Source organism: Lissotriton vulgaris, chromosome 12 (assembly GCF_964263255.1).
Source record: "Lissotriton vulgaris chromosome 12, aLisVul1.2, whole genome shotgun sequence".
Taxonomy (NCBI): domain Eukaryota; kingdom Metazoa; phylum Chordata; class Amphibia; order Caudata; family Salamandridae; genus Lissotriton; species Lissotriton vulgaris.
Genome location: NC_141700.1, coordinates 262,888,854 through 262,912,081, shown reverse-complemented (window position 1 = coordinate 262,912,081; position 23,228 = coordinate 262,888,854). Strand labels below are relative to the sequence as shown.

Genomic DNA, 23,228 nt, shown 5'->3' with positions numbered 1-23,228 from the left:
GACTCTCAATCCCCTAAACCTCTGGTTTTTGAGTCAGTTGTTAATAAAACCTCAACCTACTTAAGAATATATTCAAGGTATCCTGGTCTGCTTCTCTGCCACGCCACATACCCCCCCCCCCCCATGTACCTGCGTCTACAGCACAAATGATCAAGACACCCCAACTTCATCATTTGTAGCTACACTCCTGCTGCCTTCCTCTTATATTCCACACCATAACTCCACTCTCACCTCTTTCCCCGTCAGTGCCCTCCTCTCCTCTGCCCTACACTTGCCCCTTTGCCCTTTTGAAAATTACAAACTCAAACCTGCAGAAGAATTTGACGCATACAGTTCTTTCAATTTGGACATCACAACACCACTGGAATAATACAAAGTGGTCTTGTTCATTCGACAAAGGTATTTCATATCTAAGACCATCAGAAGAAATCATCCATTTCGGAGCATGTATGGTCTCTTGTTAACATCTCAGTAAAGGGTCAAAACTGTTTGCATAGTGTACTGTCCTGAAGAAGGTCTTAAGGATCAGTTCCACCGGAGACCGAAACGTCGACTATTCAGTCCTTTTCTTTGCTTATGATTAAACCTTCATAGATGATTTTTTATTGTATTTGAATAGATGTCATCTTTTAATTGATACATGATTGGACTTTGTTGCAAATGAATTATAGGTTGTTGTTTTCACTTTTCCTTTTTTCATTTGTATAGCAATGTATTTCAACCTTCAATGTTGATTTGTACCCTTATGATTGACTAAGTAATCTTTATATATATAAATATTTTTTTCAAAAGATTAACTACTCCGTGTTTTACTCTTTCCTACTATGCTGAGCATTTTCTCAAATTATTTGGAACTTTGCATTCATGTATTCTTCTGCTTATTGGTTGTTCTATTTGACATCATAGATAGAGTCGTTTTAGTCACATGGCCCATTTAAAACACAATATATTAGTCACTACTTCAGAGCAGGCATGTAACTCTTTAAGCAGCTCACATTTGGTGCAAAGAAGGTTGGCTCATTTGTTATACTTATACCTCAGTCTAATAATCGTGGATGGATGAATCCAGAGAAAGGAGGTGGCACATAGCTGGAAGGAGCATGGAGGGAGTAGGTAACATCAGAACTTGGTTACAGCATCCTACTATTGCCTCTGGGTGTAGGCTAGAATAAGCAGCCCCTGCCTATTTACAACTTGCTATGTACTTTCAACTGCCAGATGTCTCACACACCATCACAAACTGGCGGCGCAACACCAAGATAACTGGTTCCTCCTCAAGCACCTCCTGATATTGCCTCACCCACACTTGGAACAGGAGTGGCAATTAGATGGTGGAAGATAAATCCACTACTTGCATCTGGAAGTTGCAATAATGCACCGGGCAAAGTGCTGAATGCCATCTCCCAGTCCCATCCTAATAGAAGGTTGCCCGTGCTCATCAACCGCAAAACACACAGATGTACACAGAGGCAGGGCTATTGCAGGTTTATACCAACTTATTACTACAGGCCAAAGTAGATGGATGCCAACACTACTGGGATGTCACCTACTCCTTTTCGATGCCCCCTCCTGGGCCTATTTATTCTTCCAGGATGGATTCACCCAATCACCATTCTATTAAAAGTCATGCAATTTATGTTATATCTCTGACAGAAAAAGACACAAGAAAGGCTATTTTTCAGTGATTGTCAAGCCGCATTGAGAGGAAAGTGCCTGCTATGAACTTCAGACTGCTACATCATTGATATGACTGCATCCTATGACAAAATCGGATAACCTCTCCATGGTGTAACAGAGAACAAGGGCATCACTGTGTACCAAGAAGCAGATAACAGAATACTATGAAAAGACTGAGTTATGGTCTCTTGCCAAAGGTGTGGCCTACATGTTTGGGAAAGCTATGATTCTGCCTTTTGGGAAGTGGATGAGAAAGCTACCTCACGGAGGGAGAGAGAGAGCATCTGCCTCGCTAAGTATGGCCTAAGACCAGCATTAAAGCGATTGTGTGCAGACTACATGGTAATGTTGTTACCCAGATCAGTTTTTTCACGCTCTTACAAGTTTTCTCAGTTGGAATGGGTAATGGCGTGCGGTTTCACTAGAGAATGGTAAAACCATTCAGTAGTCCCCTTTCTGTTCACTTTCAATGCAGAGGGATCTTAGAAATAACCATTACTCCGGCCTTTATAGAAGCCTTCCTTTGTTGTTGTGAAGACCCTCTTGGAAGGACCCTCCCAAGTGGTAATTATATTTTTTAGCGTCCTGTTAGGTTTTTTAAAAAACAGAAGCTTCAGAATACTTTTTCTTGCTTTTCAAATGTTTTTTACGGCCCTGGTCCTGATATGAAGCTTCTGATGAGGAGAGCTGGAAGAGCGGCTCCTGCAAGAAAAGAGCACCTTGAAATTTGCACTGTCCCTATGTAAGGAAGGGAAAAGCTGGACCTCACTCTGTCGGGTGCCTTTGGTATCAGGGAAGAGGTGTGGCACAGCGGCCTGGGGGGCTGACTCCGGAACCCGGGGACTCATGGCTCGATCCCCGGCGCTGGCGGCAGATCAGCCCAGCAACATGTGACTCTGGGTAATAGCTCACTTAATCTTCCCGACTACCCCCAGCAACTTGACGCCCTCGGGTACTTGTTTGCGCTTTACAAACACTGGACATTTACTTTTACTAGACATATGTATGTATGACAGTATTGAGGTAACGTAAACTTGCATCATTTTCACAGCCAAGGTACTTCAAACTCAAGTGTGAGTTTATTACAGACAGCTATCAGAGAGAGTGAGAACAGCGATTTGCCACATACTACAATTAATGGAACACAGCCAAGAAAAAGTACCAAAGAAAACTCAGTGAACTCTGGGACCTGGCATCTGTGAGGTACAGTCCTTCAAAAACCTCATCATGATTGGGGGCTTCAATTGGGATGGCTTGGAAGGAAGGCAGAGGAATGCAAACAGGACTGCAATATATCCCTTGACAGGGTCCACCACACAGCCCTGATGGACCAGCAAATGTGCAAAACACTAAGTGAGGCATGATAAGTGAGCCTTCGAGGCATCCGCATTCTTCTACTTACAGGAGGTGACACATCTATTGAACTTTTCACAGCAGACCATGGTAGAGGTTTGACAAGCAGACATTATTATGCTGACGATATTCGAGGCAGCAGGAAGGAGCTGACATATCCACACTCAATCTCCTGGCATGAAGGTGGAGACACTGGACGTTGGGGTGCAGCACTTGCCCCTCCGACTGGGAAAGGAGGTAAACCTTGAGAGGTAGACTGAGCGGGAGGTCTGTGTATCGCACCGCTCTCAATCAGTCTGGGGATATGAAGATGACTTGAAACTATTCCTGGTGAATTGTCCTCAGATTTGTAGGAATCAATGACCAGTGATCGAGGTACAGAATATGAAGATCCCAGCACCTTCTGAGATGAGTTGCAACCACTGCCACCACCTTAGTTGAGACCCGAAGTGCTGCTGTAATTGAGAGAACTACAAACTAGTAGTGAGTGGAGTCTATCACAAAGGGCTGGTACCTCTTGTGTGATTGCAGAATGGTTATGTGGAAGCATGCACCCTGCAAGTGGAAGGACACAACAAAGTATTCTTCTTTCAATGCCAGAAGCACCTGAGCCAGGGACTGCATTTTGAAATATTCTTTGAGTAAAAGGTCAAACGCCTGAGGTCTTGGTAACCAGGAGGTACAGATATTAGAACCCCTGGCCAAATGTGTGCTCTGGAGCCAACTCCATTGCTCCTTAGAGCAACAGAACTGCCACCTCCTGCTGCAGTGGTCAAAAGTGGTCTTCTGACTGCAGAGACTGAGGGAGAGGCGTGGGGAGGAGTCTGCTGGAAAGAAAGAGCATATCCCCTTTTTACAATATGAAGGACCCATTGTTCTGATGTTACAGCCTTAAAGGCCTGTGAAAAAAAAACATTGATTCTCCCACAGGCTGCCCGGCGCCCTTGAAATAAAGCAGCTTTCCAGATAGTGAAGGGGGAATGGAGAAGGAGGAGGAGGATGATTGCTGGGCCTGGAGGCCCAAGCCTTTGCCTCTGCACCGAAGGAGTAACTGATTCTGTTGCTGGGAGGCTGTAGGGGCTGTCTTCCTTGAAAACGAAATACTTTTGAGAAGGCAGACATTTTTTCAAACTGCCTATAATCCTTTGTGGACAACTAGAGCTCCAAAGATCGAGCTGTTCTCCACGCTTTAATACTCTCCAACGCAGCGTCATCTCTGTACTGGAAGAGACAGCCTTCACTGAAGGTCATATCCTAGAACGTCACTTGGTCATATCTTGAAAAGGCAGCAGATTTGAGCCAAGAATGTATATTCAAGGCCACTGAGGAATCTCGATTCCCCATCAGGTGGGTATGCAGGGAGGCTCGTGGATTTTCTTTCGTGGAGGATGGCACCTGCACCACCAGACTTTCTGCAGCAGGGTGTACCAATACAAACTGGGGTCACCCTGTGCTGGCCTACATCTTTCCAGCCAGTGGTTTACTGCAGGAGCCGATGTGACATTTCCCGAACATCTCTCACCAGCTTCATGAGGGCTTCACTGAGGGGTGGGAGTGGTTAAGTCACAGACATAACAGGTTGAAGGACCTCTGTGAAGCTAATCGACCTTAATTCGACAGTTGGTAATGGAAGTTCTCAGGACGACGTAGAGATAACTTCTGTGAAGATCAGCCATGAAGGATGGGGGCAATAAATCAATGTCTACACCAGGCAAAGCATCCAGCCGCTTGCACCCTGAAGGGTTTCGTAATCCACAGTATCAGAAGAAGTGGGTGGTAAACTGCATGCATCACCGCGGTCATCAGTACTGTGTTGTACCAATTCTGGCATCTATCATGAGTCGGAGTCAGAGCCAAAGATATTGTGCTTCATTGGCTAGTAACACTGCAAGAGGAAGCATCTCTGTTCTGTCCTAGATCGTTTCTCCTCTATGACCTTTCAGGTAGGCATCCCTTCTAGACTTCCAGAGGATCTCAGGCAATATCGCTGCTTGCCTTTCTTGAAAGGTAACATTTGCCTAGCACTGTGCGGGAAAAACTTTTGTTTTAAACCGAAATCTCTGGGGAAAAAGTACTAAGAATAATAAACAACAAGGAGAGTAGCATCCGCATCGGAGGTTGTGGTAAAAAGGGAACACACGATGTGCTGTGGCTCCAATGAAGTCACTTTGGCTTTACATGAATTGCTATCCTTGGACAGAACTCCTGCAAAAGCAGACTTCTTTACGATTGAAGTCCTTATCAGAGTGAATTTCCGTTTAGAATAAAAGGATAAACTGGGCCTACTTCTGTAAAACAAGATTATAAAAATAGGAGGTAAATGTAACTTCATGCTCTTTACTTATTTTCTGTTTTCATTTCAGAGGAATGAATCATAAGAACCCCTGACCCCTCAACTCTGCCCCCCCTCCGGTGCTTTGCAAGCTGAACATTTCTACTAAAAGAGTTAAAAGGTTTTGACACATAATCACGATTCACTGGTATTTTGGAACAAAATGGCAACGAAGAATCATCGTAATGTAAGAAGTGTTGAAAGTTAACAAAAAGAGAACATTCTAGTTTAGGTGTCAAATACCAAAGCATCAAACAGTTAAGCAAGTTATCCAATTTGTAGCTGAAGACGTTGGCTGCTGAGAATGTGTTCAAAACACTAAAATGAGCTGAAAAACACCTTTACATTTTATTAAGCCTCAATTAAAGTCAAAATCATCCTGCGAAGAAAGATTAAACGAACTGGGCTGCCAGGGGGGATATTATTGAAGTTTTAGTGTTGTAAAGACTAATTAATTAGCCTGTTCAGAATTATATTTTAAAAAAAGAGTGAAAACAATGTTACATGATTGAAGATTCTAGGCCCCTCAGTCGAGTAGATGAAAATATACTCCATGATCATTCTATTTTTACAGTGCGGGACTAGAATCGAAGGATACCGGTTGTTATGTGAGCTTGGATGTTCTTCATGTTGGGTCGAGCTCCTGCTAATGGGTTAGGTCAGATGAACATCCAACCTCCCTCTCAAACACGCTCCCAGCCACCAACTCAACAGGATAAGAGGCTATCCACTGCAAAGAAGACGGAAGACCAGAACTTACCTCCTGCTGGGTGGCCTGAGGAGGGAAGATCTTGTCCAACTCAAAGGTTACTGGCTTCCCCCGATGAGCAAGGTGCAGAATGGCATCATCGTCCTCATCAAAATTCACTACATTCGAAGACTCCAGGCCCTCGCCATCCTCTTTCGTTACTGGACGCACACGGCCAAAAACCCGAATATTTCCTGAAAGAAAAATTAAAGTCGGGTTGTATGAATAGGGCAAGCCATTCCAAGTTCTTGCTGGCGATTCATGCTGTGCAACACTGCAACCACCGAGACGCGCTGTACGCCAGTAGGCATCGCATCCTCACCGTACAAAGCCATGGCCAGGGGCTGTGATGGACCTCACTAGATGGGAGTCACTGACAAGAGAGGAGTGTGTACATCTGGAGGATAAATGTCAACAATGAGCCCTTCCCAGGGCAGCCGCAGAGGACGGTGGAGGGGGCATTATGGACCCTGAGGGGAGGAAGATGGCTATGATAGCAGTTACCCAGGCAGCACGGAGGTTGTCTAGCCCTCCCTGGCATATTAACCATTATCAGAATTCATGTTCCTCACAGAGGGGCAGCAATGTGATTTTCTACAATGGCTATGGAGGGGCATGACAAGGGATTTACTGACCTTTGGATAATCTGCAGTGCATTCAATCTGGAGTCTATGGCAACTGCAGCCACTGAGCTCCACTGTGACAGCAGGAGATCTGTAGGTATTGATGAGCCGGGGGAAGGGGGGTTAGGGGAGGGGGGGGAGGTTGCAGGGAGTAGATTACCCAACAAAAATGCCACACTGAAAGCAACACTGCAGGCGTGCTTTGTTTGTGGTCCACGAGGGGCGTGCTAGAACAACACAGAAATTAATCTTCCTAGTGCATCACTTAAAAGTATGATATTAGGACCTTCCATGGAACTGCAACATTTTGAGCTGAGCCAGCTTTAAGGTTAAAATCAGAGCTGTGATACATAGACCAATGAAAAAGACAACTGACCATCCTGTTCATATTCAAACTGTAACACCTACATTTGGTATACATTAATACATGTAATAAACCCAGGAAAGATTTGGAAGCTGGAAATATCTTTGGATATGATCCAGTTTGGGCCTTGGGTCACCTTTCCAATTTGCACTATACTTAACAAAAAGTTGCACTCCCGCTGCATTTTTCCCACAACCGGCACAGCAAATCCCCACACTATCACTGCACAAGCCATTGGACCATATTGTTAACAAAAAAAGGTTTTCCCTTCTCCTGTTTTGAGCCAGTTTCCTTGCTAGCCTTTCCAGATTAAAATGTCCCCCCTACAGCCACCCATCAAATGCTCTAGAAAACACCCCATCTCACCATACTTGCCATAAAAAGCATTTCCTTAACACATTCAACAAGACACTCCACTTCCCCCACCGTCACCCGATCTCTGCTTTCAAATTCAACCTGCGCATCATTTACTTTACTGCGGGCCTTTTCTCAGGCATGACAATAGTATACAAGTCTTGGTTGCCCTCGTTCCTTCATTTTAAGTTAATTTCCTATCCCCCAAAGCCTTCGGAGTTTCATCCACACCCTCTCACCTTCACTCCCAACAACGATTGCCCTACCTTACCTTTTAGTCTAACCAGTTCATTGTGACACTTCTTCCGCAGCTGCATTTCCCGTCTGTATTTGCGCAGCAGTCCTTGGTTAGTGGTGGTCACCTCCTCAATGATCTGCCCGATCTAAGAAAGAAAAAGCAGAGTCAGCGGGCACAAATGCACCTAACCCACAAAAGGAGCCAAGGAGACAAGAAAACAAGGAGCTGGAGGCAAGGGAAGAAAATTGCACCGAGAATATCCCTGGAAGCAAAAAATCGAGTGTTTACATTGGACAGTAAACCAGTTGATAAGAACTGCTGAAGTATACTAAATGGCTCACCACTAAGCATTACGCAAGACAAATGTATTCAGGTCTGGGTCCCCAAAAATATCAATTCTATCAAATATCCTCTTCAACATATCCATACATTCGCCTGAGTATGCAGTAGCTGAACACAGTCACACAGCTCTAATATACTGAATAATACCACTACTGTAGAGTAAAAAACTCAAAAGATTCCTCCTGAAATTGAAAGTGCCCCTTAAAAATACTCAAATTAAAACTAAAACATAACCCTTTCGAGAACGAGTTTATCATCAAGGATACAGACCTCCAGCCCTATATACATGCACCCTATCCGGCAAGAGGCCAGCCTCCTGGGACTGCAATCCCTTAAGCCACTTCACCACATCTCTCAACTTTGCGACAAACACTGGCGGGATAGTGAATGTATTTCCTTATCTTGTAAAGAAAAAAATACATGTCCTACACCATCCAATGACCAGAAGAGGGCCTCCGATAATAATATCGACTTCGAGAAAAGATCACAAACATTCACTCTTTACTACAACAGACACATCTGGAAATGGCCTATCCTCCAGCACGCAAGGCTGAAAGCTGCCCCAGGAGTTCCCACAAAGGGATCATCACGTCTTCATTAACCAAGTCTAATCACCCACACGGCTCCTCCAAGCCAGGCACAGAAGCTAAAACAAAGCCATCACGTGACTAGTAACATCCAGACACTGCGGCAGAGGCTGGTCATCCAGACACTGCGGCAGAGGCTGGTCATCCAGACACTGCGGCAGAGGCTGGTCATCCAGACACTGCGGCAGAGGCTGGTCATCCAGACACTGCGGCAGAGGCTGGTCATCCAGACACTGCGGCAGAGGCTGGTCTTTCCAGGTCAGCCAGACAACGAGCTCTTCACTTGTGCAGGACAAAGCACAATGTTATACCACTTCACAGGAGTGATCCAAATCACCCTCTCTGCTCATGAAGGAAAATGAAAGGGATGTGTTTAATAAAAGAACCTTGGTAATACGAACTCCAAGGAAACCCTTTAAAGGGGAGGGAAGTCTACCGTCGAATTACAGTCCCCTATGCACAGGCCAGGATGCAGAGAGCTTCCCTCCTGCATCTGTATACATCCCATGCTTTATTTACCAAGACGTACAGACCTACCCCGGTACTGAACCCTTACAGCGGTGATGTGGAGTTAGACCTATATAAGGTTCATTTAAACCAGTACAGTAGGCCTAGCTTCAAACCGATGCAGCCCCAAAGCAAATGCTTGAGAGCAGTTCATAAAAGCACCGGCATTCGCTGAGTGGAAAAGCTCTGCCTACATATTAAACTGCCAACAAAGTGCGTACTTAAAGAGAGCATGAAAACTGTCGAGCAGAGGTCTCCGCACCCCTCGGGGAGGTATTTCCCAATACATGGGAGGAGGTGGAGTACTCCCGGCCCGTGCCCTGCTACGAAGACTAGGTGTTTGGAACTACGAGTGACTCAGAGGAATGTGGGCGGGACAAGAATCTCTGGAATGGAAGTTTCGACAAGTGATTGCCACCTGCCCGTGTTATTGGGTCAGTTATTCCAGATCACTTCAGAGCTTGGTAGAGTGGTCCGGTTGAACCCTGCGGTGCCCATCTAGACAGGGTTCTGTCGTCACAGAGGCTCTGTATTCATCGGTTTTCAAGTTCTGTTTCTGCCAGATGTGACACCTGGCCGTCTGAGCACGAATGGTTAGACTCGTTCAAGACATTGTTAAAAAAAGACTACTTCTCACTCAAATGGGCTAACAATATGGGTGCCGATTCAAAGTCGGGAGTAGAATTCCTTCCCTACTGAAGCAAAAGCCAACACAAGAATCGGAATTCAGTGTTTTGTAGTAAACACTTCTCGTCCACATTTTTTCCCAGTTCTGCAGAAATCAACTAGGGGAAATATCCTGTAAGAAGGCAAAAAGAATCCATGAGGATCATGGTACATTATGTACAAATTCCACATATACCTTCATTCCAATATGAAAATTCAGATTAGGAGGAATTTACAGCACCCAGTAAATACTGCTGTGTGTGGAAGAAACCCGCCCTAATCCGACAAACCTAGTCAGGCTCTGGCTTGCAGATCCGCTCCTAGATGCCAACAGTTTCAAAAATAAATTTTAAAAAGTGGAAATTGAATAGGGGGTTGTTCGATCACTATATATTTGTGAAGGCATTCATGTTCACTGCCATGCTGTTTCAACTGCCTTACTGACACCAGCGATATCTGGATTAACCTAATACTGCTATAATTTTGTTATTGTGTTACTTTGGTTTCCCAATCTCTGAAGCGGCTGGGAGGCAGCACGCCGATGTGAACAATACTTGATGCAAATAGTAAAAATTGTCCTATTCACTTGCCCAATGGGTTTTCCTGGACTTGGAACAAATGTCGACCATATAAGGCAAACTTAGGCCAAGCACCATAGAGCACTTTCCAAAAGATTGAGATTACGCGATACATTTTTTAGACACTGGGAGACTGATTTGGTAAGAATCACAGCATGTTGAGTTATGGTCACCTGCACTCCTTTAGAGAGGCCGATCACCAGTCTGCATTTAGGGCCTTCTGGAACTTATGAAGAACGATGTTAATTCACCTACACACAGGGCATGGGAGCAGTCCGGACAGAAGGAGACTGCTGCTCCTACCACAAGACCAGTATTTAAGGTCCTGAATAAGGTAAGAGGGTATCTCTTTAGAGAGCTGAGCTGGTAGATCTAGGCACCAACGAGCTGACCTGTACCACTAACATTAGGTTGCCATGAGAAATGATGCCTAGATTTAGTTCTTTTGAGGCTTGGGTGAGGTTCAACTCCACTAACGGAAGTAACCATTTGTAAAGAATGGGGCACCTGAAAACACACTGAATAAACCTGTAAGATATCACTTCAGGGCTCAATTTATAAGTCACTGAAATAATACGTAAATGCTTGAACTTCCATTAAAATCTGCTGACCAAGGCTGCAAGTCCTGCTACAACATCCCAGTTATGGAGAGGGTGGAGGATTTAATGAAGAACAAACTAAAGATTCCTAGGTCAGCGGCTGGGATCTACTGCAGCACTCACCTCCTCTCGCGCATTCTTCAGAGCCTCCTGCAACAGGTTGGGGAAGTCTCGAACTTGTCGCTTTAGACCATTGTAATCCGTGGTGAGGATTTTTAAGGCTGGCTGGAGAGAGAGGAGGTTAAACCGCACCCCTGTGGAACAAAACAGCAAGCTGTAAACGAACCAAAGAACCTACAGCCAAAAACAGTTTTGTCTAATTTATATAGTGTAGCAACCTCCAGCTTGCAGATCAGGAACACACCAATTTTCCAAAAACACCAAGCACTGATCCGAGCCATGGATCACTGCTACTCCTACGTAGATTGGCTCATGCCACTTTCGAACACCACTGCGCCAAATAAGCAAGAGACGCCATGCAGCCACCACCTACCTGCAAGGTTCTCGTGCACAGATTTCATTTCAGTCTGTGCCCTTACAAAGGCGTCCTCAATGGCACGATTCTTCTCCGCTTCCATGGACTGCATCTCCTCCACCATCTCCCCGTGTGCTCGCTCAAGTTCCGCCTCGTACATCTGGATCTAAAACAAGTGCTAAGCATCAGATACATGGAATAGCTTCAGAAATGTGGGGGTTTCTCATACTCTGTCCCCCGCTTCCCATTCAGTACCTGGCCTCGTAGCCTGGCAGCCATTTGCTGGGCTCCGCGCAGCTGCTCCTCCATTTCTCGCAACACCTGCCTTTGCATGGACACCTGCTCCTGCAGTAGCTGTGACCGTGCCTGCTCCTCGCAAAGTGCACGTTGGGTGTTGGATGATTCCACCTCTACCGTCTTGACGATGTACTGCAAGAAATTACAATAAGGCATCACAATCTAGTTCTTGTGCTCCTCTTGCACACAAGTAATGCAGCAGTTAGGACTATTCTACACACCAGCAATTGGGCATGTGTTTCTCTCTTAGACGGATCAAGTGTGCTACAAGCCCTCTGCCGTTCCTACAGAGCAGCACCGAAGCACCTGCAAGTCACTTGCTCCTCACAGATGTTTGGATTGTCCTACAGGCCCGCAAGCTGGACTGCCTAGTAATGCAACACGTAAAGCCTGCCACCAAAGAGCCTAGTCTTTGGTGCTTGTACAGAGCATCCAACATCTGCAGTTCAAGGACTCTAACAGTGCTTGTTCCATAACCAAAGATTCACTTCTTGGCAGGACTGCAAGGCGAAGGCTCTTTGCTCTCCTTGACGATTACCAAATAAATTGATGTGCTCTCTTAAAAACTGAGATCAAGAGAACTGAGCAAGCCTTCTGTTCCCTTGCATATAATCATTTTAAGATTTCAGAGCACCATGATTCACTTAAATAGCTGAAAGGATGAGGGTTGTGCTCCGCTCACAGACTAACATCAGACAAGATGGGACCGAGCGATCACAAACCCCAGATTTTGACCAATACCATTTTGTGTATTATTTCAGGCCAAAATCGGACAACGAGAGGCCGGTGCTCCTTTTAAATTCAAACATGCAAGTGATGAGAAACCAAGCTTTTCTTTCACAGCAACTTTAGTACAAGAAACTATGCACAAAAACTCAGAAGGGTGCGCATTGGGTGACGTTGGGATAGGAGAAGTCTCAATCCCCCTAGCAAAACTGGGCGTATTGATCTTCACCCAATTACACTTTACAGTGAATTTAGTTTCTTGGTTAATTTTCTTTAGCTCTGAAACACTAATCTCCCGCAAAAAAAAAACACAAAAAAAAAACACGTTTGGCAACTTTAACTTTCCCGTGACACTTTATGAAACACCCGACGCCTCTTGGTTACCGGTCAATCAAAAACAAATAGCTAATGAAGTGGGATTATGACACTGACACACACAGTCTGATATTGCATCCTTCACTCAAATGGTGATATACCACGCTGCCCCACATAAAAGGTAGTCAAGAACTGTAGGAGAGTCTTACCTAATATGCCCTTAGTCACAAGGCTGCCATTTGCAGGGGACTTCGAGTACATCTTCACATGTATCTAGAAAAGCTGCAGGTCTATCCTCATCTTTTCCTATACAGGATGAGCGAGGCCTCCCATTTACACGTAGGGCCAGTACATTTGGCCTCGCATTGATTTATGTAAGTTGTGAATGAATGGATCCTCACATGCAACAATAGCAGCTGCAAGCACATATTCACCTTCATCTGTGGAGGCTGTGTGCGAATGCTAAGCTTCATCTGTTCTTTCATACACGTTTTGTTACTTCATGTTCCGCAATGTGCCCACACCTGTATGTATAGGAGCAGAGTGCCTCCTCCATTTACCTGTAGGAGCTTTGTGCCCCGGATCTCGCCATGCTGAGAGAATGTGCTCATCTTTGTACCCATGAGCTGTGAAAATGCCTTTATGTGCAGGGTCTTGCCTTCGTACAAGCTCTTGGCCCAATTCGCTATGAGTCTTCTGCAGGTACGAGTGAATTACTTTTGCATTACTTCTGGCTTGCCCCTGATTTCAGGAGTAAGCTGGTGGTTCTCAAACAGTAAGTCACAGCAAAGTCTTTCTTAAGCTTGGCCAGGATCTTTACATATGAAGTTGTAGGCATGTCTATACCGTTATGTAGGCTGTGTGTGTGTATTTCGCAGGGTTTACTTCTACCTATATCTGGGTGGGTTCACCTTAATCTGTGGGGCTGCAAAAGTCCATTCTCAGCATTTCCTGCGGGAGCTACACGTTTCCTCACATTTATCTGGTGGGACTTTGAATACGTTCTCACCTTGCCCTTTGATGGTTCTGAGCATGTTTATGCCCGTCTTTGCGATGGCTTTAGGAGTGTTGAAACTAGCAGAAATCGCTGTTAGCATGAGCTGAAGCCATTTTGGTTATGGCAGCCATTTTAAGTTAGCCATGAGCTCGCCATGTGCTTCTTCTTCACTGTTGCCTGCTTTTCTATGCTGCTTGAGTCATCAGTTACAGTTAACTCCGTCAGCACTGAGCCAGAGCAATGTATGATCAGAAAGGCCTGTAGCTGCTAGAATACACCGGTTTTAGAATATAACTGTCAGGCTATTCCAACTGATGTAAGGGTTTTGTTACTCCTCCCACTCTGTTGACTAAGTAGTTTCCAGTTGTCCATATATGTGAATGGCTATTCTTGTGTATACTTGTACTGCCTCTTTTTGAGTCTTCATGCGTACTCCGCTATAAACTGGCCATAAAAGGCCCATGGTTTTTGCACTGCATGAACTACCTCCTACAGTGGCCTGAGGGTACAGTATTGAAGTAGTCTCCCTCATGAGAGGTTAATACATTTATTTTCCTTGATATTACAGCTTCTGTGCCAATCTCTATTTTGTTAGTCTAAGGACTTAAGGACAAAGAAGGGTGAACCCCTGTACCAGTGGGCCCCTGAAAAGGCTCACTCCCACAGGTGTCTTCTTGCCTTTACCTGTGAGGGCTGCAAGTGTGCCCTCACTTCTACTTGTGCGGTTCCACATGCATTGTCACATTTATAAGTGGGGCTGTGAGAGTATCTGAAGCCTTTCATGGTGGGGCTGCAGGTCGGGTCTCACCTTTATCTGTGGGGGCTGGGCTTTTACGCTTGCAATGGTCTGCTGGCACTCTTTAAGTTGCTGGCTGAGCATCTCTTCAGTCTCTTCTCGCTTCCTCTGGGTCTCCTTCAGCTGCAGCTCCACTTCAGAGAGGCGCCTGCTCCTCTGCTGCAACTCCAGCTCAACCTCAGCAAGGCGCGCCTGTCGCTCCTTTGCCTCCTGCTGCCCCTGGTATTGCTGCTGCCTCAGGTGTGCGTTCTCCTACAAGAGGGAAACCATGGAACAAACCATAAATACAGAAGCAAGGTAGTCATAGGAACCAAAACAATCAGCTTGTTTCTCTCTTCAGTGCAGCAACGCTTGCGTTTTTTTTTTATTTCAAAAGTTTTTATTGGTAGTTTCAGAAGAAACAAAAAGGAAAAAAAGTCAACAAGCGTATATCAGTGGTACATACAAGCAACGAATAAATGGTTGTGATACATGGAATTAAAATAATGGTTATAGCATTGACAATGGAATGGAAGACAATAAGTACAAATAATCAGTAGCCTAACATAACATAACACAAAGTAAATAACTAAGGAAGTCATGGGATTGAAAGTACATATCGTGACAGTAGGAGCAGTAGTATCAGTAAGTTGGTCCACAGGTTGATGAAGCTTCTGACTAGACTGCCTAGTAACCAGCTAAGTAGAAAGGGAGGCACCAGCCGGTCTAGAATGCAGAAAAGGAGAGCTGGGTCGAGGGTGCATGCAGGAGGCTCATGGAGGTTTGTGAGCACTAAAGTAGTTGTCATGGGTGATCCAGATTCGCCTCCGAGGGGGACGCCAAGGTGAGTGCTGAAGAGATAGGTTGTCAGCGCCTCGAAGATTGATTACCCAATTTAGCCAGCAGGCAAAGTTAGATTTTCGGGTATCTTTCCAATTATTATTATTATTTTTTTTAATTTTTGGAAGACCTTTATTTAGAAAAGGGTGCACACAGCTATTCAGCCAAACATCCCGGAGGCATGGCAGCAAAATTAGAGCATCAAACTGTCTCGGCACACCTAGGAGAGCTGCTCAGGATAAGAGAGGTCAATTTTTAAAATTAAAACAGGATATACACGGTAAATACGTAATACAGTTCCATATGTTAACGAAAAGAAGAGAGAGGAAAGAAAACAGGAGGGGGCCGGCTACGGGATCTAAAGTAGATACAATTACCAGGCGGGCAGGGAAGCGTGTCCAACTGCAGAGACACCCACATTTTTAAGCGAACAGTATAAGCAAGCATACAGTTCTGAAGACTCCCGACTAATGCCCCACCCGATGAATCCAATGACAGGAGAGGCTGAGCGGCCACAGTCCCAGCACCGCCCAAAAAGTCCAAACAGTAACCCGATACACTGACCCCAACCCAGGGAGACAGGAAAAAGGAAAGTCCAGTCAAACTAAAAAAAGAGAAAAAGGCCATAGAAACAGAGAACGGAAAAACAAAAATACCCCACCCCCTACCCCCCACCCTGTACCCCTGCAGATGGCTATGGCCTACCCCCCTAGCAGCGTACCTATCGCCCAGCGACCAAAAACCCGAAATATAGTAGAAAAGAGATTTATAAAGGAAGGAAACACAGAGAAAGAAGGAAAAGAAAAGTTAAGGGAGGAGGAGAATCTCACATTCCCGGTCACACTGCCCCCCTCCTGCGACGTACAGTCCTGGTCCTTAAACAATAAGCAACAAAGCAAAGTAGATTCGGTAGAACCCAGGAAAGACGTCCTGCACCGCCCCGCCCCCAATACAAGAAAATGGCGGATCTCGGGTCCCTCACAAACCCCTAGCATCCGAGTCGAACACCAGTCTCACCCTTGACCTCTACGAGTGTTCACCATGAGTTCCGCACACCGCATCCGCCTATTCACAGGATAAATCAAAAGTCCAGTCAGTCCACGAATCTGTGCGGCGAGTCCAACAGATATCCACAGTCCACCACAATCCTCAGCCGCCATGACACTCGCCACGGTACGACCAGATCCCGACCGTCCCATACTCCACCACACTGCACAGCTCACACGATAGATAGATGTTCGCTGTTTCCGTCGGGTCACAGTTTCAATAAAGTCATTGGGGGACGAGCTCGTGAACACGACCACAGGCGGACTTTTCAACGTGGGCGGGCGATACACCATGGCAGCGGATTCAGCCGCACACTGCGGTACAGACATTGCTATCCATGCTTCGACACTAGATGGGCCTCGAGTCGTAGATTCCGGGATCAAAGTCGGGGAAACGGCTCGCTTAAGGGGACCAGACAGATCAGAGTCATTATGCAATCGGGCAGTTTCCGTGGCATCCGCAATCGACTTATGTGAAAGAGCAACCATGTAGGAGCACAGACCCTGAATGGCGGCCATCACGGTTCGCAATGATGGCTCTTCTTCACCCCGCACCGCCGCGAACTGATCGACTCCAGACATCAGTGCGCCCTTCGGGTCACCCGATTCTCCCCGGGACCGAAGTGCGATGAGGGCAGGCGGGGGCAGGAGGCACACAGTCCAGCAGCGATAGGGCCTCTCGGACGGGGGCCCCACCCCGGCGGGAAGGGAACGCCGAGTAGGGAACCCCCGGCCACTCAGCCACTCACAGGATCATTACACCTCCCCAATGCGGGTAGAACCGCAGGCTCGCCACCAGTCCAGGGGCAGGTTGCTCTCCACTTCTATCGACCGGACCGTGTCTGGGTCCCCTGGCCGCCGTTGTTGCACTGCAACCTGGCAGTGTCAGTACTCGAGGTCCCGGCTCTCGGTCAGCGTTAGGCCAAGAACTTCCACTCGATGTAACTCCGGCAATCCGGGTCGTAAGTTTCCCAGGACCACACCGCCAGTATCAGCAACAGGTCACCCACACGGGGACGAGGCGAAAAAGCAGGATTTGTAGCAGGATATTCAAGCAGCAGGAGGAGGTCGGCGGAGCCGAGAGCTTAAGCGGCCATCTTCGTTCGTCGCTAGGCTCCTCGCTCATCTTTCCAATTATTGAGAACCACTTTTACAGCAGCCATGAGGAGTAGGTCTAGTAAGGTCCTGTCATTGTCATCGAGGGACGTGGCTTTGAGGAAACCAAAGACTAGGTATGGCAATTCTCTGGGTGGGGAGAAAGAGAAGACCTTATTGAGAATTCGAAGACTTTATCCCAAAAATGGACCACGCACTCACAATGGAGTATAAGATGTTTAAGGTCCCCTTCGGCACACTTACAGTTCCAACAAAATACATCAGCTCTGATGTGAGCGAAAAGACGTGCTGGTGTCCAGAAAGCTTTAAGGAGTAGCCAAAATTTTGCCTGGGATAGTGTAGTGCTGATTTTGTGTTGCATGCTAGATTCCCAGGTTTTGGCCCATTCTACGTCTGATATAGGGAAAGAGGGGTGTGATTCCCAGAACTGTGTGAGATGCTTATTAAAATTGGAATGTTGCGGGCGTAGGAGCTTATAGATCCAGGACACTTGGTGACCTAGCCTATTTAGTCTCGAGAGGTAGGACGGGAGAGAGGGAGGGCTTGCAGAGAGTTTTGACCTGGTGATCGCCGCCTTTACATTCAGGAAGTTATAAAATTCAAGTGGGTCAAGATTATACTTGGATTGGAGATCCTTGAAAGAGAGAGTGTATGAACCCTCATATAGTTGGTGTGGGAAAAAAACCCTTTTTAATCCAGAGGTCATTTCATAGTGGTTTGCCCTTGTATAGCACGGTGTGGTTATGCCATATCGACTCCCATCGAGAGTGTCGGATGGTGGTATCTAGTAGTTTATCTACTTTTAGAAGGGCGACTTTCGTGTTCCGAAAAATTGGCTTTGAGCAGGTGACTTTGTTCAGACAAAGCAGCCGCCGTGGCAATATTCCCAAGAAGGGCTTTTTCTATCTCTAACCAAACAGGATTATAATCGGCAGGAGATGACAGCCAATAAGAGCCCTGCTTGGAGAGAAATGCAGTTTAGTACAGTTGGAAGTCCGCTAGGTTGACCCCCGTAGAGATTTGTCCAGACGTAGTTTCTTTATGCTAATTCGTGCTCATTTCCCTTTCCACAGAAAATTGGCGAGTGTGGCATCTAGTTTGTGATGAAAGTCTGGGGATAAAGTAAGGGGCAGCATAGTGATTAGGTAATTCACTAGTGGGGAGATCATCATCTTGATGGTCTCAATTCTCCCCCACCAAGTTATGAAGCGAGGACACCATCTATCGAGATGAGTTTTAATTTTCTCTAAGGTGATTTTTTCGTTACGCTGAAGGATTTCAAGAAGGGTACTACCAAATTCAATTCCGAGGTATTTAATGAAACCGGTCTGCCAGGACAGGCCTGAATTGGCCAGCATGTCTCTGGTACCGTGTATGTTCAGAGGTTTAACCTCAGACTTATCCCGGTTCAATTTGTAGCCAGAGTGGAGGGAGTCATTTTCTATGGTGGTCATAAGGGCATCGATGGAGAAGTCAGGCTGTTCAGTGACCACCAAAATGTCATCCGCCTATGCGGCCAATTTTATTCGCGTCTCACCAAATACCACGCCTTTGATATTAACATTTCGTTTTATATCAGCAATGAGAGGTTCGAGGGCCAGGAGGAATAGAGCTGGTGAAACAGGGCAACCTTGTCTGGTCCCTTGTTCTAAGGGAAAAGGTTTGGATAGAGAGCCATTTATGGCAATTCGGGTGGACGGGGAGGAATAAAGGGCCATTACCATGTCAATATAGGGTTTCCCCAGGTTTAAAGATTGCATACATTGTTTTAGAAAGGACCACAACACTCTGTTGAACGCTTTTTCTGCGACCAGGGTGATGGCAAGGGAGGGAGTGGCTGTTCTTTTGGCATTTTCCAAAACATGGCAAAGTAGTCTCGTATTGTCGTTGGACATGCGGTATTTAAGGAACGCCACTTGAGAATTACTCATTCATTTAGGGAGGATTGCATTGAGTCTGTTGGCTAGGGTTTTTGCGTATAACTTGCAATCTAGATTAATGAGCGAGATTGGGCGGTAGTTTTTTGTTAGGAGAGGATCCTTCCCCTCTTTCGAGGTGACAATTATGGTGGCCTCACTCATTGAATCAGTGACACCACCCTTTATGGTAAAGGACTGGAACAGGTTTAGTAATACAGGGCTGATAATTCCCTCAAACTCCTTATAGAAGCTGGCCGAAAAGCAGTCAGGGCCTGGAGCTTTATTGCTCTTAAGGGTTTTAATGGAGGAGGAGATTTCCATGACCATTTGGGGGAACCTAACTTGGAACTGTCCTCATCAAGAAAGTCTAGGGAGGTCTAACGAGTTTAGGTAATTGGTGCACGCCTCTGGGTTGAACGCTATCTTGTTTTTGTAGAGGTCTTCGTAGAAAGATTGGAAGGTGTTTAGGAGGTTGTTTTGCTAGGTATGGATGTTGTTGGTGGAATCCTTAATTGAACCTATGTTGAATTGTTTTTGTTTGTGTTTGAGGTAAGACGCGAGCTATTTCCCTGCCTTATTACCCTCGCATAATTTCAGTGCTTTGAATTTATTTATTCATACCCCAGCGCGTTTGCTCATGATTGCATTGTATTCATACTTCTTTTTAGTGAGAAGGTCTAGAGTGGAGTTATTGTTTAAGTCGGCTGAATGGGAGAGTTCCAGTGTCTTGATGTCCCTCTCAAGAGTTTCTAGTTTGAGGTTCAGTTTGTTGTTTGTTTGTGCTCTGACACCAATATTGACACCCCTAATTGTGGCTTTAAGTGCATCCCACACAACAGATGTGTCCGAGCCAGGTATGTCATTCAATGCAATGTATTCACGGATGGCGTTTTCTATTCGTTTATTGTTTTCAGGTTCGGAAACAATGTCCTCATTAAAACGCCATCGTTTCGGGAGGAGGAGAGAGCGTGAACCTGCGAGTTTAGTGTTGATACAGGAGTGATCCGAGGCCAGTTTGGGTGCTAAGTCTGTTTCTTCTATAAGGTGTATGAAGGGACTGGAGATTAGTATGTAGTCAATTCTTGAGTAAGAATTGGGGGGAGCCGAATAAAATGTATGAGCTCTACCGTCCGAGTGTTGTGGACGCCATGAGTCGCGTGAATTATATTTGGAGCAGAGACGGTTAAGTATATCATGGGAACGTGAAGGGTGATATGTGCATTTAGATTGGCGATCCAGAAGGGGGTCTAGGGGGAGATTGAAGTCCCCGCCAACTATCAAGAGCTCATCTTGGGGAATGCCCCCTATTGTTGATGAGACAGATTCCCAGATCTCAGGGACATCAGAGTTTGGCCCGTAAATGTTTACCACTTAGATAGGGTCATCATATCTCATTAGATGTGCAACAATCAGTTGCCATTATTGTCTTGAGTGTGTGAGATCATGGAAATGTTTGACTTTTTCGAGACTAGTGTGATCACCCCCTCTTCTTGTGGACGGCTGGGGAACAAAGGGTGTGCGAGATCCAATGCTGCTTAATGAACTCAGGATCTTCTTTTGAAAGTTATGTCTCCTGCATGAGGATGATATCTCCTTTGGATTTTGACAAATAGTCAAGGACTTTTCTACGCTTAACTGGGTGATTAAGACCCTTGACGTTTAGGGAAACTATATTGAGGCTTTCTGCCAGGGTTTTGGTTTGAGTCATCTAACCGTTACATGTCGCAAGGGAAGTGGCCGGCTTACAGCGGGTGCAGCTGTGTAAACTATAGGAATAATGTGAAACGCAGAAGGGGTGTGTATTAAATGCCTGGGAACTATCAACTGGAGAAACCATCTTGTGAAAGCCAACCTGTGGTGATCATTATTGGGATAGTATGATGAATAGGTTGCATACGATACTGCCTTTGAAGTCTGGGCAGTGAGTGACAAAAGAGATAATAGAAACAATAAGGAAACAACCAAAAGTACATTTACCCCATAACCCCATATACCCTCCCCCCATTACCCTTGTACCCCCACACTCTACCTCCCCTCCCATCCCTCCTCCCACCCTAAGAGTTCGATCTTAGGAGCTGCGACGGCAGTACCGTCTGGGGTCAACACAGGAATGTGTAGTAGGATAGTAATTCAACAGGAGAAGCATATGTACTGAGTGATCTCAGTGTAACTGTGCTAAAGTATGTAACATAACGTACGCAGTACAGAGCACCTAGGTGAGGCTCAGACCTGTCTCAAATATAACATATCAACTATGAGCATTTTCAACATTTTAGAATGTTAGCAATTTTTAACCCCATTGAGCCTGTTGAGAAAGAATGAACACATACGAGGATTACCTATGAGGAGTGAAGCAGCATGATGTCAGGAAACCAGCTTTACCGCTTGAAATCTAACGAGTCGCTGCACCCAGAAACATATGTGGTACTTAGAATACATGGAGCTCAGGTAGGGCTCAAGTATGTTAAAACACATGTGAAAGGTTTCTGAAAGTATTGAACAATTTTGAAAAAGTGACCTTGTATCTTATTAAAGAACATAACTACTCATGGTGAGTGAACCAATACACTGGACAATGCTAATTAGCTAGGACTAAATGGTACAGCTTATAGCCAGGACAATCTATGTCAGGAAGTCATGCTTAAAGGCCCGCATGGTGCGCTTCCTGAAAGATCAATAGCTCACCAGAGCAACAATTCAGCAGTCAGTGGTTAGAAGTATTGCGGGTATCCGTTTTCCGTTTATTCGAAGAGCCGCTATAAGAGTCCATGGACTGTGGAGGTGAGTCTTCCAGATGACGTGGAAGGGCTTGAGGGCTCGAGAAAAAGCGTGGTCTGCCATGGTCTATAATCTTAAACCTTGACGGGCCTGCAAATGAGAATTGAATATCTTTTGCCTTCAGTTTATCTCTCAGAGATAGGAAACCTTTTCTTGTTTCGACAATCTCTTTGGAATAGTCCTGAATAAAGATTATACGGTGACCTTCCCAAGTGATGTTATGGTGTTTCCTGGCGAATTGTAAAATGGCCTCAGTGTGTTGAAAACCGAGTGGTTTGTAGATCAATGGATGAGGGCCTTTTTTTCCCTGGGAGATGAATGTTGGTATTCTGTGTGCCCAGTCCAGTTCTAGGCCGTGGTGAAAGTTAATCCCTGTGACCGTTGGGATCCATGCTTCAAGGAAGGCCACACAGGATTCTGCGATTTTTCTGAATCCTCCGGACCACCAAAGATGCGTACATTACCTCTCCTATTACAACCGTTTAACTCAGCATTCTGACGCTTGAGGTCATTTGTAGTGCTCTGAAGAGGTTGTATTATTTTGGACGATTGGGTTGTTTTGTCTTCTACTTCACTTATCCTTTGTTCTGCTTCACTAATGCTTTTGTTCATAGAGCTCGTGTTTGCTCAAATCGCTGTGAGTTCCAATTGCATGGTATCGGTGATACCTTTCGTGGATTTAGCCAAGTCGTGAACTTCCGCCAATTTCTTAAGTATCATGTCTAATGTACTAGACAGGTCTGATTTAGCTTTGATAGGCGATTCAGACAATTTTGGTTCAGGTCTTACTTTCTTGTTGTTCTTGTTGTCTCTATCCGCCATCTTTGTAGGGTCGTCAGACACAGGGGGAGATGAGAAGAGACAAGGTGAAGCGAGATTACCCTGCAAGCACTTGATAATGAGTACCTGTCTGTGCGGTTAACTGTTCGTTTCGCACTATTTTACTTGGCCGGAAGTGAGGTGAGGATTAGATCCG

At 45.6% G+C, this 23,228-nt stretch overlaps 1 protein-coding gene across 8 annotated transcripts in view; it reads right to left on the bottom strand.

Annotated features, from left to right (window-relative positions):
- The window catches only part of KIFC3 (kinesin family member C3), a 422,885-nt gene that overhangs the window by 38,720 nt on the left and 360,937 nt on the right, over positions 1-23,228 (bottom strand). For all 8 annotated transcript variants that reach the window (XM_086945003.1, XM_086944997.1, XM_086944996.1 and 5 more), the window contains 6 exons: positions 14,587-14,826; positions 11,699-11,872; positions 11,462-11,609; positions 11,092-11,222; positions 7,723-7,834; positions 6,123-6,304 (listed from right to left, as the gene is read on the bottom strand). In XM_086945003.1, coding sequence (XP_086801129.1) covers positions 6,123-6,304; positions 7,723-7,834; positions 11,092-11,222; positions 11,462-11,609; positions 11,699-11,872; positions 14,587-14,826 — 987 coding nt within the window. The remainder of the gene's footprint in view (positions 1-6,122; positions 6,305-7,722; positions 7,835-11,091; positions 11,223-11,461; positions 11,610-11,698; positions 11,873-14,586; positions 14,827-23,228) is intronic.